The sequence below is a fragment of the Macrotis lagotis genome, chromosome 1, assembly GCF_037893015.1.
Source record: "Macrotis lagotis isolate mMagLag1 chromosome 1, bilby.v1.9.chrom.fasta, whole genome shotgun sequence".
Lineage (NCBI taxonomy): Eukaryota > Metazoa > Chordata > Mammalia > Peramelemorphia > Peramelidae > Macrotis > Macrotis lagotis.
The window spans coordinates 451,484,302-451,501,103 of record NC_133658.1 but is presented as its reverse complement, the minus strand read 5'-3'; the positions used below and the strand labels follow the sequence as shown (position 1 = coordinate 451,501,103).

At 39.2% G+C, this 16,802-nt stretch overlaps 1 protein-coding gene across 4 annotated transcripts in view; it reads right to left on the bottom strand.

Annotated features, from left to right (window-relative positions):
• Window positions 1-16,802, bottom strand: part of JAG2 (jagged canonical Notch ligand 2) — a 142,209-nt gene that overhangs the window by 22,090 nt on the left and 103,317 nt on the right. For all 4 annotated transcript variants that reach the window (XM_074213477.1, XM_074213478.1, XM_074213479.1 and 1 more), the window contains 5 exons: window positions 16,526-16,572; window positions 14,507-14,680; window positions 9,496-9,646; window positions 7,860-8,012; window positions 7,375-7,488 (listed from right to left, as the gene is read on the bottom strand). In XM_074213477.1, coding sequence (XP_074069578.1) covers window positions 7,375-7,488; window positions 7,860-8,012; window positions 9,496-9,646; window positions 14,507-14,680; window positions 16,526-16,572 — 639 coding nt within the window. The remainder of the gene's footprint in view (window positions 1-7,374; window positions 7,489-7,859; window positions 8,013-9,495; window positions 9,647-14,506; window positions 14,681-16,525; window positions 16,573-16,802) is intronic.

Below are 16,802 nucleotides of genomic sequence, written 5' to 3'. Positions count from 1 at the left end.
ACTCATTTTGGCTCATACCAGTCTTCCTTGATTTCTCTAATTTCATCCCTTTTGTCATTTCTTACCCTGTAATAATATTCCATTACATTTAAATAACATGTGTTTTAAGTCATTTTCCACTTGAAAGGTAAATATTTTGATTCCAGTTCTTTACTACAACATAAAGCAGTACTCCAAATATTACTGAATAAGTCCCTCTAACTTCTTTTTATTTCAATTGGTTTTAAATTAACTGTCTAGGGCAAAGTAATATATATCCTTTGTTTAAAAATTTTTTAAAATACTTTTATTTCTTCTTTTGAGTATATTTATTCCCTGAATTTCTTTTTCTTGTCCTACTGTTATAACTTTTCTATATCAAATGATAATGGTGCCAATAGGTAACCTTACTTTATTATTCATCTTACTGGAAAGTCCCTAGTATTTCTCCACTGAAGATGATGCTAAGCTAACTCTTGGTTTTAAATTTATATTAGTTGCCCTGGACCTTCATAGTCATCATCTATTCTTTTGATAAGGGACACTTTATCTCAGTCTCCATCACCACCCACAAGGGATGATCGGCCGCCATCAAAGAGGTAGGTAAGCTAACCTATCTGAAACAGCAAGGATTCTTTATGAAGAGACAGTAGGTATTAAGTGCCAGATGCATCAAACCATAGCTGTAATTTTGACCAACCCATCTCCTTATACCCAAGGAGAGCCAAGATTCTGTTACCCAGTAATATATGCCCCTCAGACTTCAACCTAGCCCCTACAGCCATCTCCCATCTCCCCATTGCCATCTCTACCCTCACCAAGAACTGAGTAATTACACAAATAGGTAAATAAAACCAAGTGTTCTGGGAATAGTAACAACCTAAAGATTATCAAAATAATTTCTAATAATTTCCTTTACTTCCTCATTTGTTGTGGATTATTTTCCCATTTTGATACTAGCAGTCTTTCTTTTTTCAAATCAGATTAGCTTAAGGTTTATTTATTGTTTTTAGCCTCCTATTTTATTCAATTTTTAAAAATTCTTAAATTTCATATTTACGATATTTTGCTTTTTTGGTGAGGTTTTTATGTCTTTAAACATGACAGATATTCCCTTTCAATAACCACCTGAAATCTATCAGATTTAATTTTTCTAGAGTTCTGTTCATGTACTTAATCTTTTTCTTATATAGCTTTTTGCTAGTTTTGTCTCAAAGTCTAAAAGGGGCAAAATGATGTCTCCAAATATTAGAGTTTTGCTCTCTATTTCTCCTTGTAGTTTAACTTTTCTTTCAAGTACTTAGAAACTCATATTAGGTAAATATATTATTAAATGGTTTATTCTGTCAGTTATGGTACACCTTTAAGTTTCTCTGTTAATTTTTTAATCTATGTTGTCTGTCAGTTTATCTGAGATAACTGATGTTACTGTTCAATTGTGTCTGACTCTGATCCCATGGACCAGAGCATGCCAGGCCCTTCTATTATCCACTCTCTCGAAATCTATCCAAATTCATGTTCAGTTTTCCATATCTGCTGTCCTCTTCCTTTTAGTCTTCAATCTTTCCCAAAACTAGGGTCTTTTCCAAAGAGTCCCATGTTCTCATTATGAAGCCAAAACATTTAAGCTTCAGCTTCAGTACTGACCTTCCAAGTGACTAGTCTGAATTAATGTCTTGCATACTGACTGATGTTTTCCTTGTGATTTGACCTCCTTTGCTGTACAAGGGATACTCAAAGTCTTCTTCAACACCACAATTCAAAAACTTGATTTGTGGATTCTTATAGTCCATTTTTCACAGCTATATACCACTACTAGAAAAACCATAGCATTGACTATATGGACCTCTGTTAGAAAGGTCTCTTCTGGGCTGGATGAATCAAAATCTGGATTGGAGGTTGCCAAGAGAAATTATCAACAATCTAAGATATGTATTTTGCATGATGTACTCTGCACGTAAGTTAAATACGGTGACAAACAACCCTGAAAGTCTGCTTTTCCTATTTAATCATCATTTGTTTCATGTACAGTTCTAACTGGTGCATTTTAGCCCATAATCAAGTTCCTCAGGAGACAAGTAAGATGATCAGATACTCCATTCTGTTTAAGAACTTGTCACATTTTGTTGTAATCCACATAAAGGCTTTAGTGTAACCAATGAAGCAGAAGTTAATTTTTTCTGAGACATTCTTGCTTTCTCCAGAATATACTGAATGTTGAGAATTTGCTATCTAGTTCCTCTGGCACTTCAAAAGTCAACTCATTATTCTGGTAATTCTTGGTTCATATATTGCTGAAGCCTAGTTGGCAGTATTTTAAGTCTAACCTTACTGATGTGCAAAATGAACACCAATGTTTGGTAAATCAAATATTCATTGGCATTGTTCTCTTTTAGGAGTGGGATATAAACTGATCTTTTCTGTTTCAGTGGCCTCTGTTATGTTTTTCCAAATTTGTTGCTATATAGAATGTGGCGATTTAACAATCCCATCTTTTACATAGCTTGGCCAATGGCACTTTAATCCTATTGCTAGCAATATACTTCCCAAGGCCCACTAGACTTCATTCTCCCAGATGTGTGGTTCTAGATCAATAACCATACCATTGTAGTGATAGGTGATATCAAGATTTTTTTGTATAGTTCTTTTGTATATTCTTGCCACCTCTTTTCAATCTCTTCTCTTTCTCTTATATCCATACTATTTTTGTCTCTCATCTTTCCTATTTTTGGAGGAACTTTTCCTTAACTCTAATTTTCATTATAATTATACTGTTGCCTTTTTTTTTTTTGCATTTGCTGATTTAAGAAAATCTTACTGTTCTCTGGCATTTTGCATTCATGAGGTTATGTCTTTCCCTTTCCTTCTTTTGTCAGTTATTTGTAAAGCCTCAGACAGTCATTTTGCTTTCTTTCTCTTCTCCTTCTCTAAAGTTTTTTAAGTTGCTGCCTCCTATATTATACTGTGAACCTCTGTCCATGGTTCTTCTGGCACTTTATTTGCCAGGTCTAATACCTTAAATCTAATCATATTCATAAAGAATGTTATTTATTTAGGTCATACCAATGTGATGGTGGCTTCCTTTGCTTTTTGAGTTCACTTGAAGCAAAATAAATTTTGTTTCGGTCTCTCATTTTAATTCTACATGAAACCTAATAATCTATTTCTTTTAACAGCATATTGTCAAATTCTGTTTTTTAATTCATTTTATTCCCCTTCTCTTTGTTATAGGTAAATTAATCCCATTTAAAGTTACTACTGCTGCTAATGGTGTAATTTCTCTTCATCATAACCCAATTATACCTTTCCTTCTTTTCTTCCTGCCCTTTTCAAGGGAGGAAGAAGCAATCTAATTATCACTACGAATCCATAATTAAAGTCCTCTGTTCCAACTCTTTTTTTTCTTTACTGTATTCATCAATCTCCAAACCCAATTTTTGGTTCTTCCATTTCTCAATCATTTCTTATATGATCAACCTACTGAAATAGATGTTTGCTTTCCTTTTGCCTATTACCTCTCTGATCTACTCTCTCAACAACTCTGTCTCTACACCGTTTAATACATTTTTACACTAAACTCTATGTGTGTATATTCTGTGTTTGTCTGGTTCAAATCAAAGGGAATTAATGAGATGCCTGCTTCCTTACAATCCCATTTTTGTTTATACTCTCATCTCTAGCATCCAACTGATACAAACCAATAAATTCTTCCCTCTTCTATCTAACTTCTTCCCCAATATAGAATACCTCTTTTCTGTCCTTTAAAAAATGTAACAAAGTCCATCATAGGTCCTCCATCTTATTCCTTTTGTGACCCCTAAAGATATTAGGATGCTAAAGGGGTACTTTTATCTCCCCCATTAAACCAAAACTTTATATTTCATCATTATTTAACCTCTTCCATTTACCCAAATGTATTTAACCTTTTCTCATCTCCAGGGTTTTATTTGCAAGATTTTATTTAAATTTTTAAAGCAATGCCTTCACCATTCTATTAAAGATTCATTCCCACTCCATTGTACCCCAAACCCTTTTAGGAGTAATACTCTATTTTGTAGGGTAAAAGTTATTCTTGATTGTAATACTTTATAATGTCTTTAAAAAAATTTCATATTCCAAGATTTTCTATCCTTTAAAGTAGGTGCTGCCAAGTCTTATCCTAATTGGTTCTTTGGTAGTTGAATTCTTTTTCACTACTCACAATATTTTTTATTGAATGGAAGTTCTGCATTTTGACCATAATACTCCTGGATGTTTTTAAGTTTGGAGTTCCTTTTTTGAAGGTGACCAGAAGTCATTACTTGGTTCTCTGGTTCTGAAAGATCTGGGCAGTCTTCACTTGTGATTTTTGTGAACTCTAGTAGTCAGAGTTTTTTTTTCATGCTTTTAGAAAGTCTTTTAGAAACTGATGATTTTTTTCATTCTCATTCTTTGTTCTCTTTTCCAGATTAACTATTTTTTAAAGATTATATCTTATATTTCCTTCATTTCCCTCCCAATCCTTTCCTATAGTTTTCAGTATTTCCAGCATTTTTACTATTTTTCTGGATATTTCATGGAATCCTACTTGGTCCATTCTATTTTTCCAAGGACTCAATTACTTGGGTAGTAAGGCTTCCTAGCTTCTGTTCTAAGAATCTTCCAGATTCTAATTAAAAATTTTAATGTCCTATAGTATTTATTTCATCAGTTCTAGTATTCCCTATAACCTATAGTCATTTTCTCTTCTGATGATATTGTGGAACTACACTCTTTATTCTGGCTTTTCCTTAAGATTCACTCAATTTTCCACATTGATCTCTTCTTCTGTTTATTCATATTTTCAGCATCAATTCTTACACTGCAATTTTGTGTACTAGCCTGTAAGAACACTCTTGGGTGGGTTGAATACACCTTATTTGGTCCTGTCTCCTCTATATTCTGTAAGTCAATACACTGCCAGTTCAGATGCTGTGGTGGCATTGGGTTCCACCCACTGCCTCAATCCCAAGATTCTGTCTCCATCTTCTGGTGGTCTACTTCAGAGTCTGACCCTGGCTGAACTCAAATCTTTTTCCATTCTCTGCTATGGCTCTGGCTCTGAGAGGTCCCACTGAGATGCTGACTATTATACTGGTTGGGGTTTCCTGCACAGAACCCTGTACCAGTATGTGGGTGTTAAGTTGACTCTGTTTCTACTATGGCTCCAAGGAATAATAAATACATGGACCCATCTGCCTTCTGAATTATCCAATGGAGTTGGTTCCATCCTCAATTCTGTTATAAATGGCAAGGGCCAGAATCTGGCTTCAGGGCCTTGAGTACTGGACCTTGACCTTCACTCTGCTAGGACAAAGGGCTGACTTCAGCTTCATTTGTGGAAACTTGTGCTGGTTTCCTGTCATAGTTTCTTTCCTTACCTCCAATCACTTCTGGTCTATTTACCTGTACTCACACTGATATCTCTGGTATGGCTCTAGTCTGTTCTACAGGTCTCTTAATTCCTTTCACTGGATTTCATTCTTGCCTAAATGCATGCTGACTTCCCTGGGAAGACACCTCAACCCACTCCTGATGGACCACATCTTTTATATTATCTGATACAGAAGACTTCTGATTCCGATCACTGGTATTTCTGGAATTCTTATTTGTTGGAATGTAAGTGGAAGTCCTCTACCACTGTTCTGTTAAATACTGATTTTTGATCATAATTGTACTAAATTCACTAATCTAAGGCATACTTAGAGGAATGAGTTCTAGGCTTTGAGACAGAAAATCTAGGTCCTAGCTATGGTTCTACCACTCACTCATTATGTGACCCTAGTCATATACTTCTTTTCCTCTGAGGGTTTTAGTTTCTCAGCAGTCTCTAAAGTCTCTTCCACTTCATAAAAGAAGGATATTTAATTCTAAATCTTCCCTCAATCCTCTCTGCTGGCTATTCTGTTGAGAAAGACAAGAAGACTCATTCTGCCTGGGGAGCTACTAGTCTTGGGGATGGATGTGACTTGCAAATGTAGACTAATGAACAAGACAGGTCATGATTCAATTATGTGATTCAAGTAATAAGGAAGATTGCAGCTCAAGAAGGGAGCAGTGTGGGCAGGGGGACATTGAGCAAGACTTCCTGGAAGAGACTGGGCTTGAATTGGGCCTGAAAGGATAAGATTTTTGATAGAGAAAAAATGGGGAGAGGACTCTAGGCAGAGGGAACAGCATAAATAAAAGTGTAGGTATGGAAATGAGTAAGGTGTCTCACTTCAAATCTATTGTTTTCCACTCTTCTATGCTGCTTCTAAATCTGATCTTCCAGCTTTAATGTTGCCATTCATTTTAATGTCAACACAATACTAGGGAGCTCAAGAATAAGCTCAGGGAAAAGCTAGAAGGGAGAATATTGATTAGATAGCCTACCCCTTCTTATTTTATAGAGAAAGAAAGTGAAACCCAGAGGTGCTCTCCAAGGTCACATAGGTAAGCAAATAACACAGTCAGAATGCATACCTTGGTCCTCTGCAGGGAAGTTATGGTGATTTCTCATGTCTGGCTCCTCATCTTACTTCCGGGCTAATGCCACCCCCCCCCCCCCGAATACTACGGTCAGGGTTCAGTTTTCTAAATATTGACTACTTGATTGGTCACAAACAGTAACACAGAAACCTTCATCCAGGCCACAAGGCTTTGAAACTTCCTTTCTAATTAACAATTTATAAGGAGATGGATAGATTGTTTCTCCCAATGTGGGGGGGGAGGCAAGGTAACAAGGTAATATTCAAAGTGAATAAAGAAAGGAAGTGAAGGAAGAAAAATGAAGTTTAGCCTCCCACTACTACTATAACCCAATTGTAATTTATATCTATAGTAAACCCACTGAAGTCAGGTAAGACTTGACCATCTACAGGTATGGGAGGTATTTTTTGATTTTAAGATAAAAAATAAATTCTGAATTTGCCCCCTATGAAAATTACTTCTCAGCTGACAGTCTAGTGGCTGAATTTTGAGATGCTCTGGGTTCTTCTGGGGACAGAAAGATTTCTTCTTCTAATTATGGTCAATGAAATATTCTTTTATTTGGGCCCCCATACTGATACTACCTGTTATTAATAGTAAAGATGAAGAAATAACTGGGGAAAGCTACTTGGAGGACTGTATGTATTGCCCAAATCTCCAATTTTGATGTATAGGCCTTAAAAGGTTTTAAAAGCCTCTGGGGTAATACAAGCTTATGCCAATTTTACAGATATAGAAGCTGAGACTCAAAGAAATTAAGCTTCCTTGCTCAAGTCTGTGCAGCTAGTAAGGGGAAGGATAATTTAATTAGACCCTCACACGCTGGGAAGATTAGAGCCTGCCTAAAAGCAGTTGTGTGCGGGGGGGGGGGGGGTCCACATCTTACATGGTCCAGGGTTTACTCACTGGTGTCACACAGCTCGCCCTCCCAGCCACTGGGGCAGAAGCACTGGAAGGAGTCGATCTCATCAATACAAGTGCCTCCATTCTGGCAAGGCATCCCCAGGCAGTCATTAATGTCTGTGGAGGGAGAAAAGCTGGAGCTGAGTCACTGGAATGGGACAGAGAAGGAAAGAAGTTCTCCCTGATCTCCCCCCACCCTACATAAGAAGTCCCACTGAGGAAAATACATATGCTTAACTAAGAGAACTTGCTTTCCTTCCCACCCAACTGGGATGAGGATGGGAATAATATGTGGGTAGTTCTGGTACCCACTCCTTGCAGCAAGACCATCCCTCCTGAGGGGTTGGAAGAAATATTCAAGTCTGAACCCTCAAAACAACCCAAACAGAAATTCCCAACGTCAACTGATAGACACAGAACCCAGATGACTTCTAGCTTTTTTTAGGGCCAATAAGAAAGGAAAAAATGGGCAGGGACCTCAGACTCACTCTCATGGCAGTAGGTGCCAGTGAAGCCACTCTCACAGGTACACGTGAAGTTACCCCCAGGCTGATTGATACAGTGTCCATGGGGCCCGCACACATTGGAAGAGATGAATCTTGTGGTGTTGGTAAAGATCTCAATTTCACAGCTGTCGATCACTGGACATGAGACAAGGAGGGAGGAAAGGAAGAGAGAGAGTAGTGGATATGTGGCTCTAAGATGTCCGGATTCCTGGCTGTCACACCATTCCATTAACTTTTGTACACTATCTCCCCAAATCAGAGGAAGAAGAAGAGAGTTCAAATCTGCTATTTGACAAAAATGTGAGCCGGTGGAATTGAGTATTTATTTCCAGTCATCCTGTTTCCTTGGGGCTAGGAATTGAGACATAAGTTCTAATCCTGTTTCTGCCATTGACTCAGAGTGACCTTGATAGATTTATGTCTGTGCCTAGGCTCAATTTCCCTTTTATAAAATAGGGATGAGAACACTTCTACAGGGTTTATAAAATCAAGAGAGGTTAGTCAGACTCCAGGTATTTGTGAGTGCACAACTGGAATTGAGGTCCCTAGGACAGCTAATGTCAAGTTTCCATTGTGATGTTTATTAGTCACATGGCACTGGACCAATCATTCTGACCTGTAGGAGTTGTTTCCTCATTTATAAATTAGGGGATAAAGGTCCTTCTATGATGTGCTTCCCAGAGTTGTGTGAAATGTTTTGGAAGCCTGAAAGGACAAGAGAACTATGCACTATTGTTACTGTTATAGGAGACAAAGGATTTGAAAGCCTTTTAGAAAAAAATGAAAACCTGTAGATTTTGAGGGCAGTTTTTAAAACTCCACATTTGGACAATGAAGGACAAAGTTAATGTTAATACTACTTAACTGGGCTGATAAAGCATCTTTTGTTCCTAATCATCTTCAACACTCTCATAGACTCTTAGGTCTACAGGAACATTTAGTACAACAATGAATGTAAACAGAATCCCATTTCATTCAGGTGAAACCAAGTCCACCTTGGAGCAAGGACTAGGGACTAGGTTGGGAATTCCAAACACTAAGCCAAGAAGGATCTAATAACATCCTTAACAAGCTACTTTTCCCATCTTTTATTTAGTGATGATCCTTTTATCTTTGTACAGGTTGGGAAGGAGGGGGACTCCTGCCATTTTGCCAGGTGAGGAAAACTGACATCCAAAGAGGGACAGTGATTTGTCTAGAGTTCTTCAGTAACCAAGGATCAGGGAAAGGATTAGACCCATGGTAACAGATGAGAACCCTGTGCAGGGGACAATATAGACCAGAAGACCCAGTGTGAGAGAGTTGGAGGGGACTTGAGCTCTCTACTCTAAACCTCTCAGTTTACAAGTGGCAAGCTAAGGAAGAGCAAAGCAAGGACTAGAACCCAGAACCCTGCCTAGCACTAGTGACTCTACTGTGTACTGCCTTCCTATTACTATTCAGTTATAACCTCCAAAATTGAAAGGAGGACTTACATGGAAGAGTTCATAGGTCCACTTGAGTATCAGTTAAACAACTGTTCCCATTTTCTATAGCACTTTATGGTTAATATGGTATTTTCCTCCTCTAAATCTATTGTAAAAGGACTATCATTTTGAAACTGAAGGGAATCAAACACCTTTGCAGGAGCCATTTCTGCAGTGGTCTTTAAGGTAGGAGCAATTCTTTCCATCGTAGTCTTCAGGACAGGCACAGTAATAATCTCCCAACAGGCTGTAGCATCTGGCTCCATTCTGACAGGGGTAAGGCTCACAGAAATCGATGTCCACCTGGAAGGACAGATGCTAGATATGAGCTATAATTTCCTCTGGGGGGACTTGGGGGTTCCTAGACCTACCACAGGAAACAGGGTCATGTCCTACAGACCTTAGTATAGTTTAATATAGTATATAGTTATACTCCAAACCCTAAGTCCTCTCTTCTCCAGGTTAATTCCTTCAACTAGACACAAGAAATGGGGAGGCCTCAGGTAAGAAACAGAGAAGGCTAACTGCAAGTAGCTGAATCTTCCCCCCATCTTGCTGGGGGGTAACAAAATGAGGGCTGGGGAGTGAGGAGCCATGGCTATATCTGAATAAAAAGGGATCATTGGGTCACAGAGGCAGTTTTGCATCTTCCTGAACAAACCCAGAATTTAGGAAAATCTAAGTCAAGCTTCAAAATAAGGGTCCTTTAACTTCAGTGATTTACTAGGCCTCTTCATGATGCCAGGGAGGAGGCTTTGACTCTTGAAGACCATACTAGGGAAGCCCAAGCTCTCACAGACCTCATTCAAGTTGGGAAGTCTTTGAGGATGGGCTTGGTGATGGAGTCCATTTGTCATCCAAGTTAAATGTGGCAAAGGTCATCACAATTATATTAGCTGAGAAGTAAATTTTCTTAAGTTACAATGGTTTACAAGAAGAGTATCTGCTAAGGCACAGATAAGATATAGAGTAATTCCAAATGATGAAGCTATAATGTAAGAAATGCCAAATCCAAGATTCTGGACATAGGAGGTACTGGACACAGATGGAATGTGAATTGTTTGCCAGATTTTAAAACATCAAATCCCTGGATGTCTCGTTCCCCTCCAATTCTGTTCGTCTTCTCATCTGCACATGTCTCATAACAGGCTGCCCAGTCACTGGGCTAAGATTGTGACATTTAGGGAGCAGAGTAGTTACCATTTATCCACGACCCCCCCCCCAATGTGGCCCTGCAAGAAGTCTTGTTAATAGTTGGGCTCAAGAAACGTGGGGTGAAGCACACCAAAAACTTGTTTTCCTCAGCCCAACACCAACAATATCTTCCACTGGAAAAAAAGTCTTAGAGTGGTGGTGTCAAATAAAAATAGGAGCCACTACAGTATACTAAGGATCTCTGTGGGCTACATTGTCTTAAAAAGCCACATATTAACATTATTTATGTTTTACTATGTTTTGATGTATTTTATTAAATATTTTCCAATTAAATTGAGTGAATGTTCATCAACTGGGGAATGGCTGAACAAAATTGTGGTATATGTACATTATAGAACACTATTGTTCTATTAGAAACCAGGAGGAATGGGAATTCAGAAAAACCTGGAAGGATTTGCATGAACTGATGCTGAGCGAGATGAACAGAACCAGAAGAACATTGTACACCCAAACAGCAACATGGGAGTGATGATCAACCTTAATGGACTTGCTCATTCCATCAGTGCAACAACCAGGCATAATTTTGGGATATCTGCAATGGAAAATGCCATCTGTATCCAGAGAAAGAATTGTGGAGTTTGAACAAAGACCAAAGACTATTGCCTTTAATTAAAAAAAAGTAATCTTATGCAATTTTGCTATCTTATATTTTATTTTTTTCCTTAAGGATATGATTTCTCTCTCAACATATCCAACTTAGATCACTGTAAAGCATGGAAACAATTTAAAGACCAACAGACTGCCTTCTGTAGGGGTGGGGAGAGGGAAGTGAGAGTAGGGGAAAAATTGTAAAATTCAAAAATAAATAAATTCAAAAAATATTTTCCAATTATGTTTTTATCTGATTCAGCAGTGCTCAAGAATATTGTGGGTACCATGTCTGACAACTCTGACTTGGAGAACACTTTTTTTTTTTAGGTTTTTGCACAGCTAGGCAATTATTAAGTTTCTGAGGTTGAATTTGAACTCAGGTACTCCTGACTGGTGCTCCATCCACTGTGCCACCTAGCCACCCCAAGAACATTTCTTAAAGAAAAGTGTCTCAGGGAAAGAGTTTTTTGAAGGTGACTACTGATCGTTATCATTCTATTACAGAATCTGAGACTCTCAGGGTGGCAAGAGATGTCTGAGGACACCTAGCCTAAACCATCCTTGAATGAAAATCTCTTGTACATATCATTCCAGTCCCTGATTGAACACTTCCAGCAGAAGGAGGCTTCAGTCCCACTCAAGAGCACCCTAGTCCATCTTGAAAATCAATCTTCATTTTTAGTTGAAGTCTATAATATGCTAAATTTTGCCCTCTCAGCTTAAACAGTTCTCCCTTTCTATGTGCAGAATTTTTGGATACAATCCCTGGGCTGCTTTTCTTTCAGGTAAAAAAAATCTCCAGTTCCTTCAACCAGTCTTGATCTGTCAGTCTTCCATCTTTCCACATCCTGATTGATCTCTGGCTTAGTAACAGACTTATTAAAATCTGGTGCCCAGAAGGGGCCATGGGTGATATAGTCTGACCAGGGCAGAGAACAGGGAGACTTGATCTCCGAGTCTTGACGCTAGACCATCAGTGCAGCCTAGTGGAAGTCAGCAGCTCTCACAGGTCATGCCAGAATATCTTAGAAGGAAACATCTGTGTTTCTCCAAACATGTCTGTGGGAGGCCCAGCCCGAGGCTTCCCAGCCAAACTGCCTGAATCATTCAGAGGTGCACTCTCTGACCTTCACAGGGATGGAGTGGTGTTTCCTCTGCCTGCGTCCAGAGGACAGGGGGTGGGAGGGGATTGGGAAGGCATCCAGACAACATGTGGACTTTTCATTCATGACAGGAAAGCCCTTTAGGCTGTACCAGCTTCAAAAGTCTGTCTGAAATGTCTCTTTAAAAATTGAAACTCTTTATTTTTTCTCCTAAGGACCTGCCACCATTTCTGAAACTCAAATTTAAACAAAACTCAAACTGTGATGCCAATGATTCCTTGTAAAAAAAAGTCATTCCTCTTCTCAGAAAAAGGCTTATCCTATTTCTATACAGAATTTACCATCATGTTCCAGCAAGCAACACCAGGGGCCAAAGGAGATATCTATCTGGGTCTCCCTCCAAGGAAGCCCCAGAGCAGTCAGAATGCTCTCATTCTATCTGCCAGCATCTAGAGAGGAAAGATGACCATGTGCCTCTTTCTCTAAGCATTCTTCCTACTCACCCCCTCCTCACAATCTCCCTCTCCACTCCGGTGTACATGATCGCCAAAGAAACGATAGGTAACATTTAGATGTTGCCAATAGTGAATTCCAAGTATTGTTCTCTGTTTGCAAACCAGATACACTTTAATTATTAACATGGGATTTCAGAGCAGGAAGGGATCTTAGAAAAATTGCCCAGCCCAAGCCAGTGCCTTCATTTTATAAATGATGAAACAGGCACAAGAAGATTAAGGGATTTGCTAAAGCTCACGAAGGTTAAGTGTCCGAGTTGCAATTCAAATCCATGTCTTGGGCTCCAAATCGCATGTTCTTGTCACAATGACCACAATGTCTCCTAAGAAGCAGCGCAGGAAAGCATTCAGCTTGGCTGGGCTGCTTCCCTGTGTGTTTTCTAAGGGGGGACTGCTGACCCGAGGGGAAGCGTTTTGAGAATGAGGCAAGCTCTCAGATCTCTCCTATCAGACACCTCCACTCATTTCCTTCCAACAGAGTTTCCCTTTCCAATTTCCACTCGGCGCCGGGGCACTGATGAAGGTGGGTAGGGGAAGGGGGGGAAGATTTCCTGTTACAAGGAAAACAGCCAGCCAGTTCAGCCTATTTAACTTCAGCCCAGCCCCAAATCATCAAGACCCCTCACAGCCATGGTCAATAGCAGACTGAGAGTCATGGAATTCTGGATCTGGAAAGAGCCTCCAAGGACCCCTGGCTGGACAGCAATCTGAACAGCAATCTTCTCTATGACATTCATCACAAGAGGTCATTAAGAAAGCCTGGGCTCACAGATGTTTAGGGACAGGGGAGCTCACTAGCTCTCTGAGGAGGTCTCATCCAGTTCTGGAAAGCCCTAATTGTTATGTAATTATTCTTCATATTGGGCTGAAGTATACCTCTTGTAATTTAAGATCACATAATCTCAAAGCTGGAATCTGAGCACAGGCCACCTATCTAGTCCAGCTCAATACCTGAAAAAGAATCTCCTCTATAACACTTCCAGCAAATGCTTGGAAGATTTCCAGAGTTAGGGAACTTACTCCCTCACCACAGCAACCAGTTTTATACTTCTCTGAGGGTGAGGAAGTTTTTCCCTTAAATTGAGCTGAAATGTGCCTCACTCTCCCCCAGGCTAACATGCCCAAGGCAAAACAGCTAAAAGATTCTTTTAAAAAAATCAAAACAAACCCTGGGGATCATGATAAGAGAAACAATAAGTTAAACAACACAAAGAGACTTTTTATCACTCACTACCTCCCATGAAGCCAGATAGGGAGCCAGATGGGGGCCTTTTGGTACTCCTCTTATATGGGGTAACAAAAGTCCAATACCACTTAAGAGAGAAGGGGGAAGTTGGATCCTAAGCAACGCTTTTCATTTCGAAACAAACATCTCTCAATCTGCAGGCCGAGGTGGATTCAATTGGATTTAGAAATATGTTAGAATTTAGAATTCCATCTTGTCAAACACTTGGTCTCAGCAAAGTTCCAAAATGTGCTCATTTAGAGGAGACTTGTGTTCACTGATAACTAAATAAAACAGAGGAGATGGACCTTCAATAATACACTACAGTCAGACCTCCTAGGGTCACCTTCTGGTCGCAGAAAGACCTCAAAGAACCAATACTGTTCTTTCTGCAGTACCCTAGGATACTTGGACTTCTGAGATGGCTCTTTTTATTCTAGACTCCTTTTCCATGGTCCCATAAGCCCATGTGGCATCAACATTCCCTGGAGACAGAGAAAAGTCACTCACTTACCTCACAAAAGAGACCAGAGAAACCCTTGGTACAGTGGCAGCGGAAGCCATCCACTAAGTCCTCACAGAGTCCCCTATTCTGGCAGGGGTTGCTGGCACATTCATTCTTCTCCAGCTCACAGTGCTTGCCTATAAAGCCTCTGGGACAAAGGCACTGATAGCCATTCACCTCATCCTAGTTAACACAGGGCAGAGAGACAAAGACTCCATCACCATCACCATCACCATCATCATCATCATCATCGTCACCATCACCATCACCACCACTACCTCCACCACCACTCCTATGAGATGTGCTAAATGCAACCCTTATATTAACCTTGAGAAATAGGTGGTGCCAAGTGATATTATTTTTTATATTACATTATTATTTGACATTTTGCAGATGGGGAAAAAAACTGGGCCTCAGAAGGATAAGTGCTATTGAGTCATGGCTATTAGCCAAGGTCCCAGGATTTAGTGCTAAAAAGGAACTGATCAAGTCCAACCCCATCATTTATAGAGGGGGGAATCTGAAATCCAGATATTCCAAGTAAGTTGTTTAAGGTTAGAAATGACGCCAACAGGGCCATGATTCAAAACCAATTCCTCTGAATAGATTCAATGATCAAAGAAGGAGAATGATCCTGGGAAGCTGGCTCATGAAGGAAAGCAAAGAATATATCTCATAAATCTTTGCACCACTCTGACCTCCAGAGTAGCACAAGGCTGGTCTTAGAGGCATCAGTCAGTAAATACTAACTGGTTGGTTGAGGAATATAGACCATGAACAGAAAAACTTCACATCAGGCCTTATGGTTCAAGTTAATGATTCTGAAGGAGTAAAATGAATGGATTAGGCAATTCTGATTATAAAATTGAAAAGCTTTTGCACAAGCAAAATATATAGAAGAGAAACAGTTAACTGGGAGGAAAAAAATTCTTGCAGCATAATTCTCTGATAAAGGTATATTAGGGAATGATTTTCCTACATGTGAGAACAAGAGCCATTCCCCAATAGATAACCAGTCAAAGAATATGAATAGGTAGCTCTCAAGGGAAGAAATCCAAGTTATTAGAAACTGTATTAAAAATACTTCAAATAACTAATACAAAAATAATAATGTAAACATCTCAAGGTTTCACCTCACATAATGCAAATATGGGAAACAAGGAAAATGATAACTGTTAGAGGCAACATGAGAAGACAAACACCCTAATGTACTATTACAGTTGTGAATTGTCTAGAAAGACAATTGCTGGAAAGCAATTTGAAACTATATCTGAAAAGTCATCAAACTGCTTACCCTTTGATCTAGAATAACCATAAGAGGTAAAGAACCCATTTACACAAAAATATATATAACAGCACTTTTTGATATTGGAAACTATGGAAGAGCAGCCCACAATTTGGGGATTGGCTGGACAAATTATGAAAAGTGAATGTATAAATAATGAAGTATTGTTGTGCTTTAAAAATGATGAAAGGAATAGATTAAGAGAAATTTGGCAAGACTTGTATTAAAGTGAGCAGAACCAAGAGAACAATTTACACAATGTTTACAATACTCTAAGGAAAAATAACCCAGAAATACCACAATTAATCCAATATCTAACCATAACTCCAGAGGACCTATGACAGAGTTTGCTACTCACCTCTTGACAGAGATGTTATGGACTACAGGTACCGCTGGGCATTTTCAGATACAGCCAATTTAAGAATTTAATTTATATGATGAAATTTATTTTTAAAAAGAAGGATATTCTGGAAAGGGGTCAGGAGATCGGGGTGTGACTATAGTTATAGTAATGACAAATAGTTTGTTAAAAAAAAAAAACAAAGCAAGAAAAACAAATAGATGCCCCAAGCCAACCCTGAATCATATTTTCTCCTCTGCCTAACATCTAAGGCCTAGGTTTTGAGATGGGTTCTGGTATATCTTAGAGACAGAAAGGCTGTCACTTTGGATAAACATAGTAGGTCTGACACATAGTAGGCACTTAAGAAGTGCTTACAGAAGTCAAGTAAAGAGAGTGTTACCTTGCATGTGCCTCCATTCTGACACTGTCCCCGGCAATCATTGATATCTAGGAAACAGAATACAGATTTCACTGTTTATCCCCAAACATAAAAGATGGGGGGAGGGGTAAAGAAGAAAGAGAGAGGGAAGGAAGGGGAGGGAAAGAAAGGGAAGGAGGGAGGAAGGGAGGGAGGGGGGGAGAGGGAGAGAAAGAGAGACAGAGATACAGATACAGAGACAGAGATCCATACACACACACACACACACACACACACACACACACACAGAGAGAGAGAG